The sequence below is a fragment of the Hyperolius riggenbachi genome, chromosome 8, assembly GCF_040937935.1.
Source record: "Hyperolius riggenbachi isolate aHypRig1 chromosome 8, aHypRig1.pri, whole genome shotgun sequence".
NCBI lineage: Eukaryota > Metazoa > Chordata > Amphibia > Anura > Hyperoliidae > Hyperolius > Hyperolius riggenbachi.
The window spans coordinates 235,342,792-235,359,659 of NC_090653.1; the positions used below are offsets into that span (position 1 = coordinate 235,342,792).

The following is a 16,868-nucleotide window of genomic DNA, read 5'->3' on the forward strand; positions in this document are numbered from 1 at the left end:
TCCCTCTAACGGATTTACATTCTGAAATTTATCACACGTGGCGGCATCTTTAGTTCTTCTAGGTGATCTGTACGGAATGTTCGTTACTTAGAGTTCTATGCACAGAGGAGATGCTGCTAGCTTGGCAGTTGGAAAAAGCTGTTATTTCCCAGAAAGCAACAAGGTTTCACAGACAGCAAACTGTCAGGACCATGGTCCTAACATCACACTAACCCACTGCTGTGTTTATTATGCAATCTACATGCAGTCTGCATTGCAAGCATTCCAATATAATCATAAATGTGTCTGCTCCCTGCTCCTCACCGATTGCCTGAGGGCAGTTCAGTGTGACACGAGGATGAGAAGGGAAATACACCTCACCCCTCTGCAGAAGCTGCTGAAATAGATCTATGCTGTGCTCACATGTGTTTACAAAGCAAGCTAAATATGATACTTTCTAGGAGAGAAAAAAAAAAAAGGGAGGAAATTACATCAGGATTGGCTTCTGTCAGAGGAAGTTAAGATGGAAAATGCATGGAACCATTTTCCCTTTATTTACTACATAAATTCATTAAAATCAGAAACGTGGACAGTACAATACATAAGTTATATAAATAGAACAAGTATTTATTTATATAGGTGATTTTTTCCTGGAATAGTACGGCTGTCCCTGCTGCTTTACAGCCAAACCTACAAGCAGCTTACTAAAGAACCCAGACTTTCCTTTCTGAAGATACAGAACACAGGCAGTTTTTTTCATGGATCTGCATTAACCTCTCCTCGTTTACAAAAAGGCAGATCAATTCGCAAGAGGAGATTAATGTGGCCATTCGTCTTATTAGGAAGGTCAGTTATACACACCGAGCAGTTTAATTGTCCTCATGACAAAAAGGACTTGCTATCTAAGGTATGTGGGAAAACTACACTGACCAGCTGAATCATTCAACCCACTTACTTAACCCTCTGGGCGATACAATTGTATCGCCCAGGAGGTGGCGCAGCACTATTTTTTTATTTTTTATATCATGCAGCGAGCCCAGGGCTCGCGACATGATAGCCGCAGCGCAGCGGCATCCCCCACCCACTCCGATCGCCTTCGGCGATCAGAGTAAGCAGGAAATCCCGTTCAGAACGGGATTTCCTGCTGGGCTTCCCCGGTCGCCATGGCGACGGGGCGGGATGACGTCACCGACGTCATGGACGTCGGAGGGAGTCCCGATCCACCCCTCAGCGCTGCCTGGCACTGATTGGCCAGGCTGCGCAAGGGGTCGGGGAGGGGGGGGGGGCTGCACGGCATGGCGAGCGGCGGCGGATCGGCGGCGATCGGAAGTTACACGCAGCTAGCAAAGTGCTAGCTGCGTGTAACAAAAAAAAAAATTATGCAAATCGGCCCACCAGGGCCTGAGAAATCCTCCTGCGCGATATACCCCGAGCTCAGCTCGGGATTATCGCTCAGGAGGTTAAAGTGTACCATATCTGTGGTAAAAAGAACATTTGATACTCACCCACGGCTTCCTCCAGCAGCATAAACAGGTGCAAGTCCCACGCCGTCCACCCGCGGTCTGCCGTTCAGCCCCAGTAACTGGCTCAGTTTGGTCGAGTCTGGGCCCTATGCGTATGCAAGGACCTCCCGCACATGTGCAGAAGATGTCCGTGCATACGCAGAAGCCCCAGACTGCACCCGACTGGACGGCGACAGACTCGCACGCGTTTATACTCCGGGAGGAAGCCGCAGGCGAGTATCAAATCATCTTTTCACCACAGCTCTGGTTTACTTTAACTACTTCAGGACTAGAACAATTTTCACATATCAGCGCTGCTCCCATTTATTCGCCAATATCTATTCAGCAGCATATATCCATTACTACTTATCACAACTAAATGATCTATATTTTTTTTTTCAGGACAAATTAGGTTTTTAGTGTGTGATAATTTTGTTTAGTACCGGTAATTACTTTATTGTCTATGCATTTTAAGGCCAAAAAAAAAAATAGAAAAAAAAACCCCACACAATTTCTCCATTTACATCCATTATAGCTTAACTATAATTTAAACTCATACATTTTATTTTCTTCTCCATCCTAGTTATTACAACATTTAGATTATGTTCCTAGTACAATGTATAGTGATAATAATGTATTTGGAAATAAAGGTGACTTTTTTCCGTTTTTTTTTTCTTTCTCATTGTACACCATCGATTTCAAGACCTTATTTGCAAAATTAATAGTGATATACCCTCATGGCATACATCTCTAAAAAGCAAAGTTCCTAAGGTAAAAATACATGTTTTTTCTTTTTTATTCTGTCACTTTGTTTTCATTTTACTAGTCTTATTTTGGTACAGAATATACGAAAATGTACTTGCTTTTGATTCAGTTTGTGACTAAAAAGACTACACAAGACATGGGCCTCAACCCTAAAACTCTCTAAACTCTATTCTACTACTTATCATGGTTAAAATGTTACCACGTCTCTTGTAGTTTTGCTTAAACTTTCCCACGTTTGATCATATTTTTGAAACTTTTTCTTGGATTGAGCTTGCCCCTACCTATTTTTTATGTGGCGTGCGTGGGTCCACAGCTTCAAAGTGTACCCGAGCCGAAGCTTGGGTACACAAAATCAGAGACTTAAAACAATCCTATTGAGGCTTCCCTTGGTGGTCTGCTGTCCCAAGTCACTGAGTGCGGACCCCCCAAAGATTAGCGACAAGGCATTGAGGCTAATCCTATTGGGGCCGCGTGGCTCCTTATCTACATTCATGGCCACACAGCAGCCAATTGAGCCTGCCCGGATATGCGCAGTAAGCCAGAGCCACCGGCTCTGTGTTACTGCGGATGCATGGGTGGGCTTGAGCGCCTAATGTACGGTCATAAATGCGGAAGAAAAGCTGCACGGCTGCGATGCAAACTGGTGATGTATCTCCACATCCACACTGGACGTATATATACGTCCAGTTGTCATTAAGTGGTTAAAGTAAGCCTGAAATGCCAAAATAAAAAGATTTTATAATCACCCAAGGCATCTTGCAGCCCCATGTGTGCCTCTGTCAACTGCAATCAGCCCCAGTAATCTGGTTCAGTAAAGCCAGTCAGCTCTTCTGCACATGCATGCAGGCCTAGTACACAAACTGGCCGACTTGGAACACTTACGGGGGCGTTTGCAAGGGAACGGAGGGGGATGGATGTGAATAGTGGCAGGCATGAAGACTCCTGCACATACAGTATATTGGGGGGGGGGGGAGGGTGGCCACTACTTACCTATGGGGTGCTGCTCATTTGCTTGCATATGAGATTCACCACCTTCTCCACAGAGACTGCAGCTGCCGCATTTTCAACTTCCTGGCAAAGTCACGTGCCTCTGCCACAATGCATGCTGGGAGATGTAGTCCATGGATGTGAGAACATCTCTTTACTTACATCCGTGGACTACATCTCCCGGCATGCATTGCAGTGGGCAGGTGTGGCAGCTGCGGTCTCTCCTTGAAGAAGATGGTGAATCGCATACAGACTGAGGGCTAGAGGAAAAGCACCCAAAGTAGTGACTACAAACCTAGGGATGGGGAATCACATGGCTGTATAAGTGAAGAAAGAAGGGCGGAGCATGGCTTTGCATCTGCGGTCCAGCTTACTGGGAGATGACAGTGGAGATCACTGCACTATACTAACCAGGACAGGGGTAACACTAAGTACAGGCAACCCTGTACTTGGGGCCTCATTCACTTTATTAATAATTTTAATGTCACTTCAGGTACACATTACAGCAACCTTGTCCTCTGCACCCACCTGTAGTTTTGAAAATTCATTCATCAGCCGGTCATACTCCTTCGATAAGCCCTCGCTCTGCTTCTTGATGGCGATCACCTCATTCTCAGACTTATGCAGGGCTGCAACAGGAAAACAGAGAAACCAAGGAGATAAATCACTCTCTGGCAAATTATTCACTCCCTGTTTTAAGCAGCTGATCGATACATTCATTCTCTAAGGTTAACACCTCATTCAATTACTCTACAAGCTGTCAAGGCTGGACACAGGAATAGAGACTAATGCATTGTGGGAAATGCTAAAGATGTCATCAGGAGGACTTGCTTCAGAAAAAAAACTTTCCATAGAAGCTGAAACCAAAATGCTGTTGAATAGTTAATTGGGGATGTTTATAAAACAGAGCAAAAGAATTCATTAATAATGTCCAAAGAATGTATGATGTCTGTTTATCAACAATGTCAAGACTCAACACTACAAAGTGATCATTTCTTAAAGTGTACCTGAACTCTTGCACACGACACAAGGAAAACAGAGAGAAATGCACCCTGTGTGATTTCAGAGAGAGGAGTCTGCCTAATGGTGGCCATACATGGTACAATTTTTTCATCCAATCTTACCATTTCTATGTAGTATAAGGGTAAATTAAGTGAATATACTGAAAGGGTAATTTAGGCAGTTCCCTTATATTACATAGAAATGGTAAGATTGGATGAAAAAATTGTACCATGTATGGCCATCATAACTCTTCAAGTTATTTGATCTCAGCAGTGTCATCAAAGAAATGCAGCAGTCCTCAGCAGACAGCTGAAATGTAAGCACAGGATGTTAACCCTTTATCTGCTTCCATGAAAGCAGGAAGTAGACACTGCAGATTTATTGCAGGAGTTCTGTAAGCTGTAATAAAGACTTTTTTTTATAAAGGTTATTTTGCTGTTTATCTTTTAGAGCAGAGAGGATGTTCGCTTTAAAAAATGGATGAAAGGTATCAGTCTGGAAGGGGTTAGAAAGCAACGTGCATACCGACTCTCAGCCTTCAGCAAACCACTGTGAGCAATACATTTCAACTAAACATGTTGTTAAGTCAGGAGTGGGGAGTGAGCTCATGCCATTAATCATGGGAATAGACACAGGATGTGATGTTCAGAAAAACATGCAGCACGACTTTTCCTCAACCCATGAAAATGGAATTGAGAACTGAACTGGCCCATAGGGTAGCACTGCATTCTTCAGCCCATCCATTGTCTGCTGCCTGATCCGTCACAACGTCGAAGGATATAGTGTGAACCAAACCTGAGCGCCATCATTCGCAAATGGAGAAAACACAGAACTGCGGTAAATCTCCCCAAAGAAGGCTGTCCTAGCAATAACACAAAGTGTAGGGAAAAGCCATCCAGGAATTCACTAGGAATTAATAGTTTTGCTGCCAGAACGGGTCAGCACCCCACTACAACAGGGCTTTTCAACCTGTGGTACGCGTACCACCAGTGGTACTTAGCTATTGGCCAGGTGGTACACACCAGGTTTGCCTGCCACTTGTCCTAGTCCCATCTTGCATCCACAAAGTTCAGCTCCCCCTCGCTCACTCCTCGCTGTGTTGCCCTGCGGCATACTTTAGACCTCAGATCAGTGGTGAAGAGACAGCCAGGCAAACTGTGCACAGTGGCAGTGACATCGCTGCTTACTTCCTGTATTTGAAGTATACATGCTGTCACTGTGCACCTTTTGCCTGTCTGTCTCTTCACTGCGGTCAGGTTACCGCTGATCTGAGGTCTGAACTGTTCTGCAGGGCAGAACAGCGAGGACCTCAGGGGGGATGTCTCAATGCTAAAGAGGCTTCCCCATTCCTCCACAGTAGAGGGGATCCAGTGATAGGACCCCCTGAAGATATCCTTGTCAGCAAGCCTGCATGAGCAGTAGTGGCTCTCTGCTCACATTTCGGTGGAAACAGACAAGCCCGATCGGGTCCACTCTACTGCGCAGGTGCGCGGGTGGTTCTTGAACATTTTCAGGTGATAAAAGTGGTACAATTAGTGAAAAGATTGAAAAGCCCTGCACTACAGCATCCCTTTACCTAATGCCTCCTTTAGCTTGACCATATCCACAGGTTAAATTAGGTAAACAAAACTCTTAAAACTGATTAACCTCCTGAGCGATAATCCCGAGCTGAGCTCGGGGTATATCGCGCAGGAGGATTTCTCAGGCCCTGGTGGGCCGATTTGCATAATTTTTTTTTGTTACACGCAGCTAGCACTTTGCTAGCTGCGTGTAACTTCCGATAGCTGCCGCACGCCGCCGATCCGCCGCCGCGCAGCCCCCCCCCCCCTCCCCAACCTCTTGCGCAGCCTGGCCAATCAGTGCCAGGCAGCGCTGAGGGGTGGATCAGGACTCCCTCTGACGTCACGATGTCCATGACGTCGGTGACGTCATCCCGCCCCGTCGCAATGGCGACCGGGGAAGCCCAGCAGAAAATCCCGTTCTGAACGGGATTTCCTGCTTACTCTGATCGCTGAAGGCGATCGGAGTGGGTGGGGGGATGCCACTGCGCTGAGGCTATCATGTAGCGAGCCCTGGGCTCGCTACATGATTTAAAAAAATTTAAAAAAATAGTGCTGCGCCACCTCCTGGGCGATATAATTGTATCGCCCAGAGGGTTAAAAGAAAGCGGAGGCAAAAATAAACTAATGAAATAAACAACTGTATCCTAAAAATGACTTAAGATATTCCAGTTTTATTTTATGTTTAAATCTACTTTTTCAGCTTTAACTGTTTTACTGTTTTTGCTCAATGACACATTCATTGAAGTATGCCAGAGCTAAAATCTATGAACTATTGACCCTTTTTATCTCTTTCCTGCTCTCAGTAGCCATTTACTGCTAGGAAAGTGTTTTATAGTTGGAATTTCTTATCAGTGAGGGTCACAATGTATTCACTTCCTGTCTGAGTCAGGACTGAGTCAGCCACTTACATACCTGATATTTAACTCTTTCAGGCAGAGAAAGAAAAAAAAAATCGATCAAGAGACAGATTTTTCTCTGATTGAATCTGATTGGAAAGATCTGTTGCCTGCCCATACACCAGCAGACCGATTTCTGAGAGACTTCAGCAGGAATAGCCTTTGTGACGCCTCATCCGCCGCCTCCGACTGCTGCCCCCCTCAGTGTATATGTACCCCGGCATTAATACATTACCTCTCCACCGAGGTGTCCGGATTCTTCTTCCGGGTATGCAGCCCATGTGGTTGGCGTATTGGAGTATTTGTGGCAGTGAGATTTCTGGCACGTTTGTGGATTATCATACGCCATTACCACCGCGCACCCGATTGAGCATGTCGGCCTGACACCTTGCTGCATGCCTAATCAATACAACCTGTTTCGGCCGGAAATTGGTCGAATTGTCAAGCGGGCATGCTTTCGGCGGCAAGGATTTTGACCCAATTCGATATTAATTTGCCTGATGTATGGCCACTTTTAGAGACATAGGAGATACGATAATGATTTTGAGAGAAGGTGAAGCTCAGAGGTGAGAGGCCTCTTTCACAGGAGGCTGTAGGTGGTGAATTCACTACTCCTGAGCACCTGTTGGATGCTTGCTAGTGTTCAGTATAGGCAGTAAAGCAATGCCATGAATCCCCCCCACCCCCAAATGAAGTCACATCTGAGCGCGACCATGCTCAGATGCATCAGGTCATGTTTTTGCCACCAGGTAGCACCACCATGTGTCAAATGAGGACATACGTGGTGTTACAATTGTTGCCGTTCAGCTGCATTTTAAATTGCACCCAAATGGCACCCATGGCCAGCAGATTTGATGCTGAAATGCCTGGCAAGCACAGAGTTCAGCCGCACATCTGTAAGAAGCCTAATGGCTTGCTTCATTCAGGACTTTGGGTCATACAGGGTACTTGAGAGTCAAATTTCTCATAGGATTAGGGTTTGAATATGAGGGCCCTTTCTCACTTACTGCGGCACATTCCATCCTGTCGCACAAAAATGCTGCATCCTGTCGCAAAAGCAGTGATAGCCCTATAGGGCTATCACATTGATCGCAGTGCGGCGCTGTGTGTATCGCGTGACGATGCAAGAGCTGCAGTGCGCCGTCCGCGATTAATCCGTGAGTTAAGCATACTTTCATTGGAAAGAATGCCCAACTGTATGATCGCACTGCAGCAGTAATGCGCGGTGTGACCTATTGAGACCATTGTGGTGCAACTGCTCCATAACAGACTACATGAAGTGTGGAAGGAGTTTCAGTCTCACCAATCAGGAAGCAAGATTGACCCATATCTGTGACTGGTGTTACACTTTAACAGAAATAAGCAGTTTACAACAAGAAAAGAAGCAATTTTTATTTCTGTTATTCTCTAAAATTCCATATGGAACGCAAAAGGGCCCATCTCTTCTCTCCATTCAATCCAGAATTATTCCTGTTCTATTATACTAATGTATTTTCAAAGGAACACAAAATGTATTTTATTAAAATCAATCAGCCATAAAAGTAACACAGATTTCAAGAACTAGAATACATAAATTCAGAGTGAAATCAAGGTAGGTTGATAGTGTGTATCTATGTGCATCTGCATCCAAGTATGTATCTATTTTGCAACCGGAAGGTTTTGAAATATTGCTGGGCTGACCTAAAGGTGACCGGGCACTGCTGTCATGTGACACCATCTGGAAGGTCAAATTGATGCCCAATTCCTCTGATGAACAAAACTGTTTCAAAAGGAGGAGGAGCTACAGTCTGTCTCCACTGCCTGGAATAATCCTGGTGCAATATTAGAGGGAGAAGATCAGCAGGACAGCCAGGCAACTGGTATTGCTTAATAGGAAATAAATATGGCAGCCTCTATACAACTCACACATTGGGGTCACTTTTAAATCACTTTCAAGCTACCCAAATGACCCTCATCAAAAGTTTACATGTTCTGGTTATTTTACCTGATAACATACACAACACTTGACACAAACAGGTTTTAATGGCTACTAAAAGGTAACCATTTCCACCCGTGATTTGTTTTCTTGTAATTCGTTGGGGGGGGGGGGGGGGGGGGGGGGGGGGGGGGGGGAGTATAAAAGGTCAATGAGTTTATGGACTCCTGATAAGCCCCTCCCATCTATCATCCAGTGCTACGCCGATATTTGGATTCTATGTCACGGGGAAAGCAAAATAAATGACAAAGGATCGGTGGGAAATTCAACTATGTTGTCTTTGTACACTTTACTGAATGTGTTAATGTGTGCATGGGTGAACACATATGCACTATCATGTGGAGGCACTGCTTAGTGCAGAACGTGAGACTCTCTTCCACAAACCATGAGTGGTTAAGATAACCATTGATGAGATCGTACAGAAGTAACAGAGGCGCCAACAGGATCAAATATCATAAATGTAAAACAAAATAAGATGGGGGGTAAGGGTGGACTTGCCTTCCCAGGACAAACACAACGATTCCAAATCCAAATCCAAAAAAAGCTTTATTGGCAGGACCAAATACATTCAGCATTGCCAAAGCAAAACAAAACATTAACGTGGGGGGGGGGGGGGGGATTGTGGGAATAAGGGAAGGATATAGGTATACAGTCCATAGGAGGGTGGAGGATGTAAGGGATGGTATGGGATATATAGTCCATAGGGGAGGGGGGTATAGGCATACAGTCCATAGGGGAGGGGAGTATGGGGTTATACAGTCCATGTGGTATCATGTTCCTCTCAGTTGGTGGCAGGCAGTGATATATTGGGCTGCTATTTGCATAGTTTTTTCCTCTTCCCCCAGTAGGATATAGAGTTTCCTCTCCTCATCTGTGGAGGTGAAATCTGCGATGTGGGCGGAGAGTCTTTGGATTCTATATGATCAAAAGATTTAATTCTTACTCCAAAAAAGTTACTCTTGTTGTATTGTTGCCTGAGGAAGCGGGCTTGAGACCCGTGAAACGTGTTGCATATTTTTTTGGAGTAAGAATTAGAACTTTTTCATATAGAATCGTTGTGTTTGTCCGTGGGAGGTAAGTCCACCCTTACCAACCCCCCCCCCCCCCCCCCCCCCCAACCTTATTTTGTTTTAAATGTATGATATTTTATCCTTTTGGCGCCTGTTACTTCTGTACGCTATTGTGATTCACCTGATAGAGGGGTGTGCATACCTTAGTTTCCTTCTATGGAGAGAGACTTCTTAACCTGAGCGGGGACAGGTCTAATATCCCCTCATGTGCATATAGTGGTTGCCTGAACTTTGGCAACCCACACTTGTGAGTATATTTCAATTTGCTGCTACAATGTATCCACCATCATCAATAATACACTATTGGGGGCTCTCGGTTTTGTTTTGTTTTTCATTGATGGGATCCTTTAGGATTGATTGGCACACCAGCTGCTATGTTTTTATACAATAGGATCCAAATAATCTGAAAATATGATCGTTCACTAAAACCTGTAAAGTTAATGGGCAGGTTTGGGCTCGGTTCACACTACAATACATGAAATCCGGGAGCTGGGATTGGATGCTGTACAGCCTTTTGACCAAACCACAACCAGAGCCTCAATTGACACCTGCAACCGTTTTTACTCAGCAAGGGATTGCTTCTGAATATAGAAGTGGCCTTTCAGGTTAAGATTTCCACCTGGCTGTCATTCTGAAATACATAAGCATGTGCAGTGGCGCAAAGGCATGAGGGCACATTGGAAAGTCGAAGATCTTAATGTGCAACACCGCACGAGCGTAAAACAGCCTCTCCTGGCGAATGCCAGGAATCGTAAGAGCACACCGGGTCACGTCAGTGAATTTTTAATCAGAGAGATCCCTGGAATGGCAGCCAAAGAAACAGTTTATACAAGTCAGTAGAGCATGACACACGACTACAAAGACAACAAGGAGACCTCGAGCTTTGTAACAAATACTAGTGGGTCTTGTACATCAGCAGTATAATTTCCCCCACCTTCCATATGCTCCTCCACAGCCAGTAATGAAGCCATTCATGGTGAGAGGACTACAGGAGGACTTACTGCTGAATTGCATTTCAGAGCCATTTGTGTTCATAAGCGATGTGGAGAAATGCTTGTAACAGCTGTCATTTGCATGCAACTGATGGGCTTGTGTTTTCTTTTCCTGCTACTCTCCTCCAAAAGCTCACAAACCAAATGTTCCAATAGCCAGGACTCGTGGTTGCTCAATACACATGCGCTCATCTTTGAAGTATTCGAGGATGGGAGTACTTCCAAAGGCTGCCCAAGGAGTGCCGAAGGGATATTCAGCTCAGTAGGTTGAAAAACTACAACGAAAGGCGGCACTGGAATTATGGAAACAGGATCAGGAAGGCTCTATGGTATCGCCAGCTCTCCCTCTACTCTACTAACCTGATGTGAGTTTTCTCTTTGCAGGTTCACTATCAGAGTGCCTGGTCAGGAGATCAGGCACTGGCCACCTCCTGCAGCACAGACCGTCCTTGCTGCAGGCTACAATCTGTTCAAATCTAAGCCCACCCCCTTACAGTCTGAACATCAGGATGATAGAATCCAAGCAGCTGCTGCCCCACCCACACAGCCTGAAAGTAACTTTTATTAACTGCTTCCTGTCATGTGGTCAAAATTATAAAACAGTGTATTTGAAGCTGCAGAAGTTTCATTACACTCATACAAGTTGCATCTGGGAACTCTGATCACTAAGCTATCAGATGAAATACCACCCCTACTGCACTTCAAAGAAGTATTGCGCACAAATAACTTCAGCACTGTGGCGAGTCTATGAATGGTTCTCGTATGTTATGGAGACCAGACTTTTCCATAACACAGATCTAGTCACATCACCGTCTGGGACATTTACAACCTTCGAGGACAACATGACCTTCCCATGACAGGTCCCTGCAGAGTGATCACTGGATTGCCACAATAAGCACGTCACCAGGATCATCTAGTATTATTACCAGGATGGCAAGGCAAGGGCAGTATTTACGGCTTACATATTGATAAGACTTTGGTCTTCTGAATGTTGATGACTGTTTATAGATGACAAAGGTGAGACAATTCACTGGTGGGTGTCACTTACATTTCTTGGTGGAATCCAGTTCCTCCTTCAGCTTCTTCATTTCGCCCTTGAGAGTTTTGTTCTCCTCCTCAGCGTTGCTCTCAGACACATCACTGACCTCAACCCCAGAAGCCTTCAGTTGCTGAACATAAAGCAGAGAAAACAATAAGTAATGTGTGCAGAAAGACTGATAAATATCTACAGTAAACGCTTTCCCAACACTAGTACTTTAAATTCAAATGACCAGGGAAAGTTTAATTCTAAAAACAAAATTACTTTGGTCATGGTAATTGACCATAGTAAAAACATCGGTTGTCTTTAAATCGGGGTTGCACTTAATTTTTTGGGTTGCAGGGCGGATGAGATGCTTCTGCCGCATCTCACCGCAGCATAAAAATATAAAAACATGACCCTGCGCCACAGTGAGTCGACCGGGTCATATGCATAGTGCCGCCCCCAGCTCAGTGACTTACTCCCTGCTGGGCAGAAAAAAACATCACTGGGATTCCTGTCGGTCCGCGTGGTGTTCCGTTGTTTGCACTGTGTGTGTTACCCGTAGATTTCCATTACAACAAGCACTGTGTGTTAAGCACGGTGCATGCAGCAATGTGATGTTGCCCTTGCGTTGGATCAGATACTACCAGCACACTGCAAGGAATCGCAGCAAGTTTAAAAGTCTCCATAGACTTCCATTGCTTTTGGGACAAAATAGGGTAATGTTGTAAAGGTTGCAAAGGTTTCACCTGCATGTGCAAAAGGGGCCTAAAGCAAATCTGAACTGATAATAAAGTGGTGACAAACAATTGTACCCTTCTAGTTTTTTAATAATTCCCAGTTTTCTTTTGTGTTTAAAAGTTAAAAAGTGGGTTTAAAAGAGACCCTGTAACAAAAAAACAAAAAACGTTCCTTTGTGGGGCACTTACCTCTGGAAGGGGAAGCCTCTGGATCCTAGCGAGGATCCCCCCCGTCGTCCTCCGCCCCGCGGTGGTCTCGCTGGGCCCCTCCGAAGCCACAGCCGACATATTGTCAGGCTGTGGCGCAGACGCAGTAGCGCCTGCAATATTTACCTTCCCCGGCTCCAGCGCAGGTGCAGTAGCGGCTCTCTGCTCAGGATCAGGCGGAAATAGCTGATCCTGGGATCGGCTATATCTGTCTGATCCCAACCCGAGAGCCGCTACTACACCTGCGCTGGAGCCGGGGAGGTAAATATTTACATAGCCGTCATTTGGACGGGCCCAGCGAGATCACCGTGGGATGGAGGAGGATGGGGGAAGCCTCCATAGGATCCAGAGGCTTCCCCCTCTCGAGGCAAGTACCCCCCAGGGGCACTTTTTTATGTTACAAGTTTTCTTTAATGTCTTTATTGTCTCAGCTGAATAAAAGTTCCAGAGCCACAACCATCAAAATAATGACTTTTTTTTAATCTATTCCCTGTTCTCAGAAGCTATCCTCTGCTAGAGAAGCTTTTAATGGCTTCTGATTAGTTATCAGGGAGAGTTACGCTAAAATGTCCACTGTCTGGGTGTCACCCTGGACTCCGCACTCTCCTTCACTCCCCACACCCAAAACCTCACAAAGTCCTGTAACTTCCACCTCCGAAACATCTGCAAGATCCTCCCTTTCCTGACCTCTGCCACCACCAAACTCCTCATCCATGTCCTCATAATTTCCCGCCTTGACTACTGCAATACCCTTCTGTCTGGTCTCCCTATGACCCGAATAGCCCCGCTGCAGTCCATCATGAATGAGTCAGCCAGAATTATGCACTGCTCCCATCGCGCCACCACGGCAGCTCCCCTCTGTGAATTCCTCCACTGGCTTCCTATCCAGTCCAGAATCAGATTCAAGATACTGTGCCTGACTTACAAATCTGTCCACAAAACCTGTCCAACCTACATTTCCGATCTTACTCAGAGGTACACACCTAGCCGCTCACTCCACTCCTCCAATGAACTTCGCCTGACCGCCCCCCGCATCACCCAGTCCCATGCACGCCTCCAGGACTTCTCAAGAGCTGCACCAATACTATGGAACTCCCTACCTCCACCCATTAGGGCAGCCCCCTCCAACATCTTCAAGAAGGCCCTCAAAACTCACCTTTTTACTCTGGCCTACCACCCCTCACAAGTACTCTAAACCCGCAGCTGAACTCTGGTCCCTACCTTTTGTTTTCCTACCTCACCTTCTAGATTGTAAGCCTTTGGGCAGGGTCCTCCTCCTTTTGTGTCCTACCTGATCATGCACCTCCATTACTGTGCACCCATGCTATGCATCTGAGTGAACCTAACTTGCCTAATCTCCATGCTCCCATCCAGTGACTGACTAAGCATTACCTTGTACTCATACTGTGCTGTGTGATCTGGTTTTTCTTGTATTCCTGTATTGTCGTATTGCTGTATGTCACCCCTAAATATTGTCTGTAACCTAAACTAATGTCCAGCGCTGCATAATATGTTGGCGCTTTATAAATACAATAAATAAATAATAAATAAATATGTCAGGCTAAAGAGAAGGTGTCATTTGCATACCTGAATTATTAAAATGGACTGTGAGAAAAAGAAAAGAAAAAAAAAAACACAGCTCATCATGTCACATGTCAGTTCAGGTAGTCTTTGAAGTCTTAAAGTGGAATTCCACCTTTATTTTTTTTAAAAAATAGCAAAACCAAATATCATGCAACAAAAGTCATTCTGCAATTTAATGTTAATATAAAATGACCTTTCCGTTTTAGTTTGCAGCTAGCTAAATGTTCAAAGGGCAATTTTTACAATCATGAATTTAGTGCATTTCTGGTGAGTGTCCATAGTATGCCCTGCCCAGCAGTAACTCCCCACTTTCTGAGTGAAGAAATTTGCTGCACAGAGCAGAAGGCATTACACCTCTGGCATAATCATCTGTAGTGATCAGTAAAGTGACACAGCTAGTAGTCAATGTGTTACCAGGGATGGAATTTGCCACAGCCCCATCCCATAATGTTGCACGATCCGATCTTGCACTAGAGATGGTTAATGAGATGCAAATAATTTTGAGTTGATGCAGCATTATGCAGATTTTGTATGCAAATTTATGCAGCTTGAAATTGAACCAATCAAATCCTACTGAGGTAAAAATTGATTCATCTAATTTCAAGCTGCATATAAAATTTGCATAATTCTGCATCAACTCGAAATTATTTGCATCTCATTTACCAAAACTAGTGTGCACCAGCCTCAATACTACAGCAAGGCTGAAGCAGTCACTGCAGATTCAACAAAAGTAGGAAATCCGAACTACTGATTGCAAGATTACCTTGTAATGTACAGGTCCGAACCAAGCGGATTATGCCTTTACTGACAAAGATGGAATAGGACTCTTGGCCCCTCTGCAAAGCTGCATTTGCAAGCTCTGGAAGAGCAGAAAGTAGAAAGGTTTAGCTGGGCTTCAGCTGAGCTATGTCTGGCAGCAGAAGTCACGCTGCAGATCAGATTGTAGTGCTAATCTGTGCAGTGTGCTGCCAGCCAAATGCTCAACCCCGCAGGTCACATCTATTTACAGCATGAAATCTGAGGGAATCTTTGTAAACAAAGTAAAGTTCACGAGAGACAAGTCTTACATGCCTCGTGTATTATTGCTCCTAGCCCCATTCCGACATCCACCCTACACCTCTATAACTCATTTGTTGTTTTGAGCAAGTTGTAGAATTCAAACTAAATGCCCGATCTGGCAGATTGTTCTTTCAAATCTAGATGAATTAAAGGGAACCTGAACTGAGAGGGATATGGATGCTGCCATATTTATTTCCTTTTAAACGATACCAGTTACCTGACTATCCTGCTGATCCTGTTTGTCTAATACTTTTAGCCACAGACCATGAACAAGCATCCAGCAGATCAGGTACTTAGATTATACTGGATTAGCCATATGCTTGTTCCAGGGATTTGACTCAGACACTACTTATGCCAGAAGATCAACAGGGCTGCTAGGCAAATGGCAATGTTTACAAGTAAATAAGAATGGCAGCCTCCATATCCCTCTCAGCTCGGGCTCCCTTTAAGGATACATTTCCACTAGTATGTTGCAAATTTGTCCATTAAATTTGCATTTATGCACTTTTTTAAAGTGAATTCGTATAATTTCCCAAATATGCATTTTTACCAGGTCAGTGCCTTTGTGCTTTTTTGTTGAAATTTATGTGAAACCGCATGCCAATTCGCATGGTAAACCACATGGCAAAAACGCAGGCGAATTTACTAATCATCGTATTACATGCGAATCGCAGACTATGCGTGCGGTGTGCAAATTCTCATGTCTCTGCTGTGCAGAATTCTTCTGCACAGCTCTGCGCACAGATGCGGTGTTGTCATGCAAAGCTGCACACAGAAAATCCATGCGAATTTGCATTAGTGGAAACGGACCCTACATGTGTGTAAAGTGAGAATGTGTAAAACTGAAGGATAAGCATAACAGATATGCTCTTCCTTCAAAGGAAGTCAGCAATGTACGTCAAGCTGTTCAGCCTCCCAACTGCCGGCCACAAACGCCGTTTGGCTGCGATTACATGCAGCTGAATGGCAGCCTTTGGCAAAACTGCATGTGTTACAGTTGAACTGCAGCACTATCCAGCGACAAAAAAAAAAAAAAAAGTCTCATGATGCATTTGAGCATGGCAACAGCCGTGCAGAGATGCAACCCCATTGGGGGGGGGGGGGGGGGGGGCCTTGCTTCTGTGCAATGCCATGGGAGTGGGGCCTTCTGTGCAATGCCATGGGGGGGGGGGGGGGGGGGGGTCTTCTGTGCAATGCCATGGATGGAGGCCTTCTGTGCAATGCCATGGAGGGAGGCCTTCTGTGCAATGCCATGGAGGGAGGTCTTCTGTGCAATGCCATGGGGGGGGGGGGGGGGGGCCTTCTGTGCAATGCCATATGGGGGGGGGGCTTCTGTGCAATGCCATGGGGGGGGGGCTTCTGTGCAATGCCATGGGGGGGGGGGCTTCTGTGCAATGCCATGGGGGGAGGCCTTCTGTGTAATGCCATGGGGCGGGGCCTTCTGTGCAATGCCATGGGGGGGGGGCCTTCTGTGCAATGCCATGGGGGGGGGGGCCTTCTGTGCAATGCCATGGAGGGAGGCCTTCT

The 16,868-nt window shown here is 45.3% G+C and overlaps 1 protein-coding gene across 1 annotated transcript in view; it reads right to left on the reverse strand.

Annotated features, from left to right (window-relative positions):
* The window catches only part of BCAP31 (B cell receptor associated protein 31), a 101,298-nt gene that overhangs the window by 29,995 nt on the left and 54,435 nt on the right, over positions 1 to 16,868 (reverse strand). Inside the window, exons 6-7 of the mRNA XM_068248357.1 lie at positions 11,779 to 11,899; positions 3,762 to 3,862 (exon numbers count right to left, since the gene is read on the reverse strand). Of these exons, the coding sequence (XP_068104458.1) occupies positions 3,762 to 3,862; positions 11,779 to 11,899 (222 nt within the window). The remainder of the gene's footprint in view (positions 1 to 3,761; positions 3,863 to 11,778; positions 11,900 to 16,868) is intronic.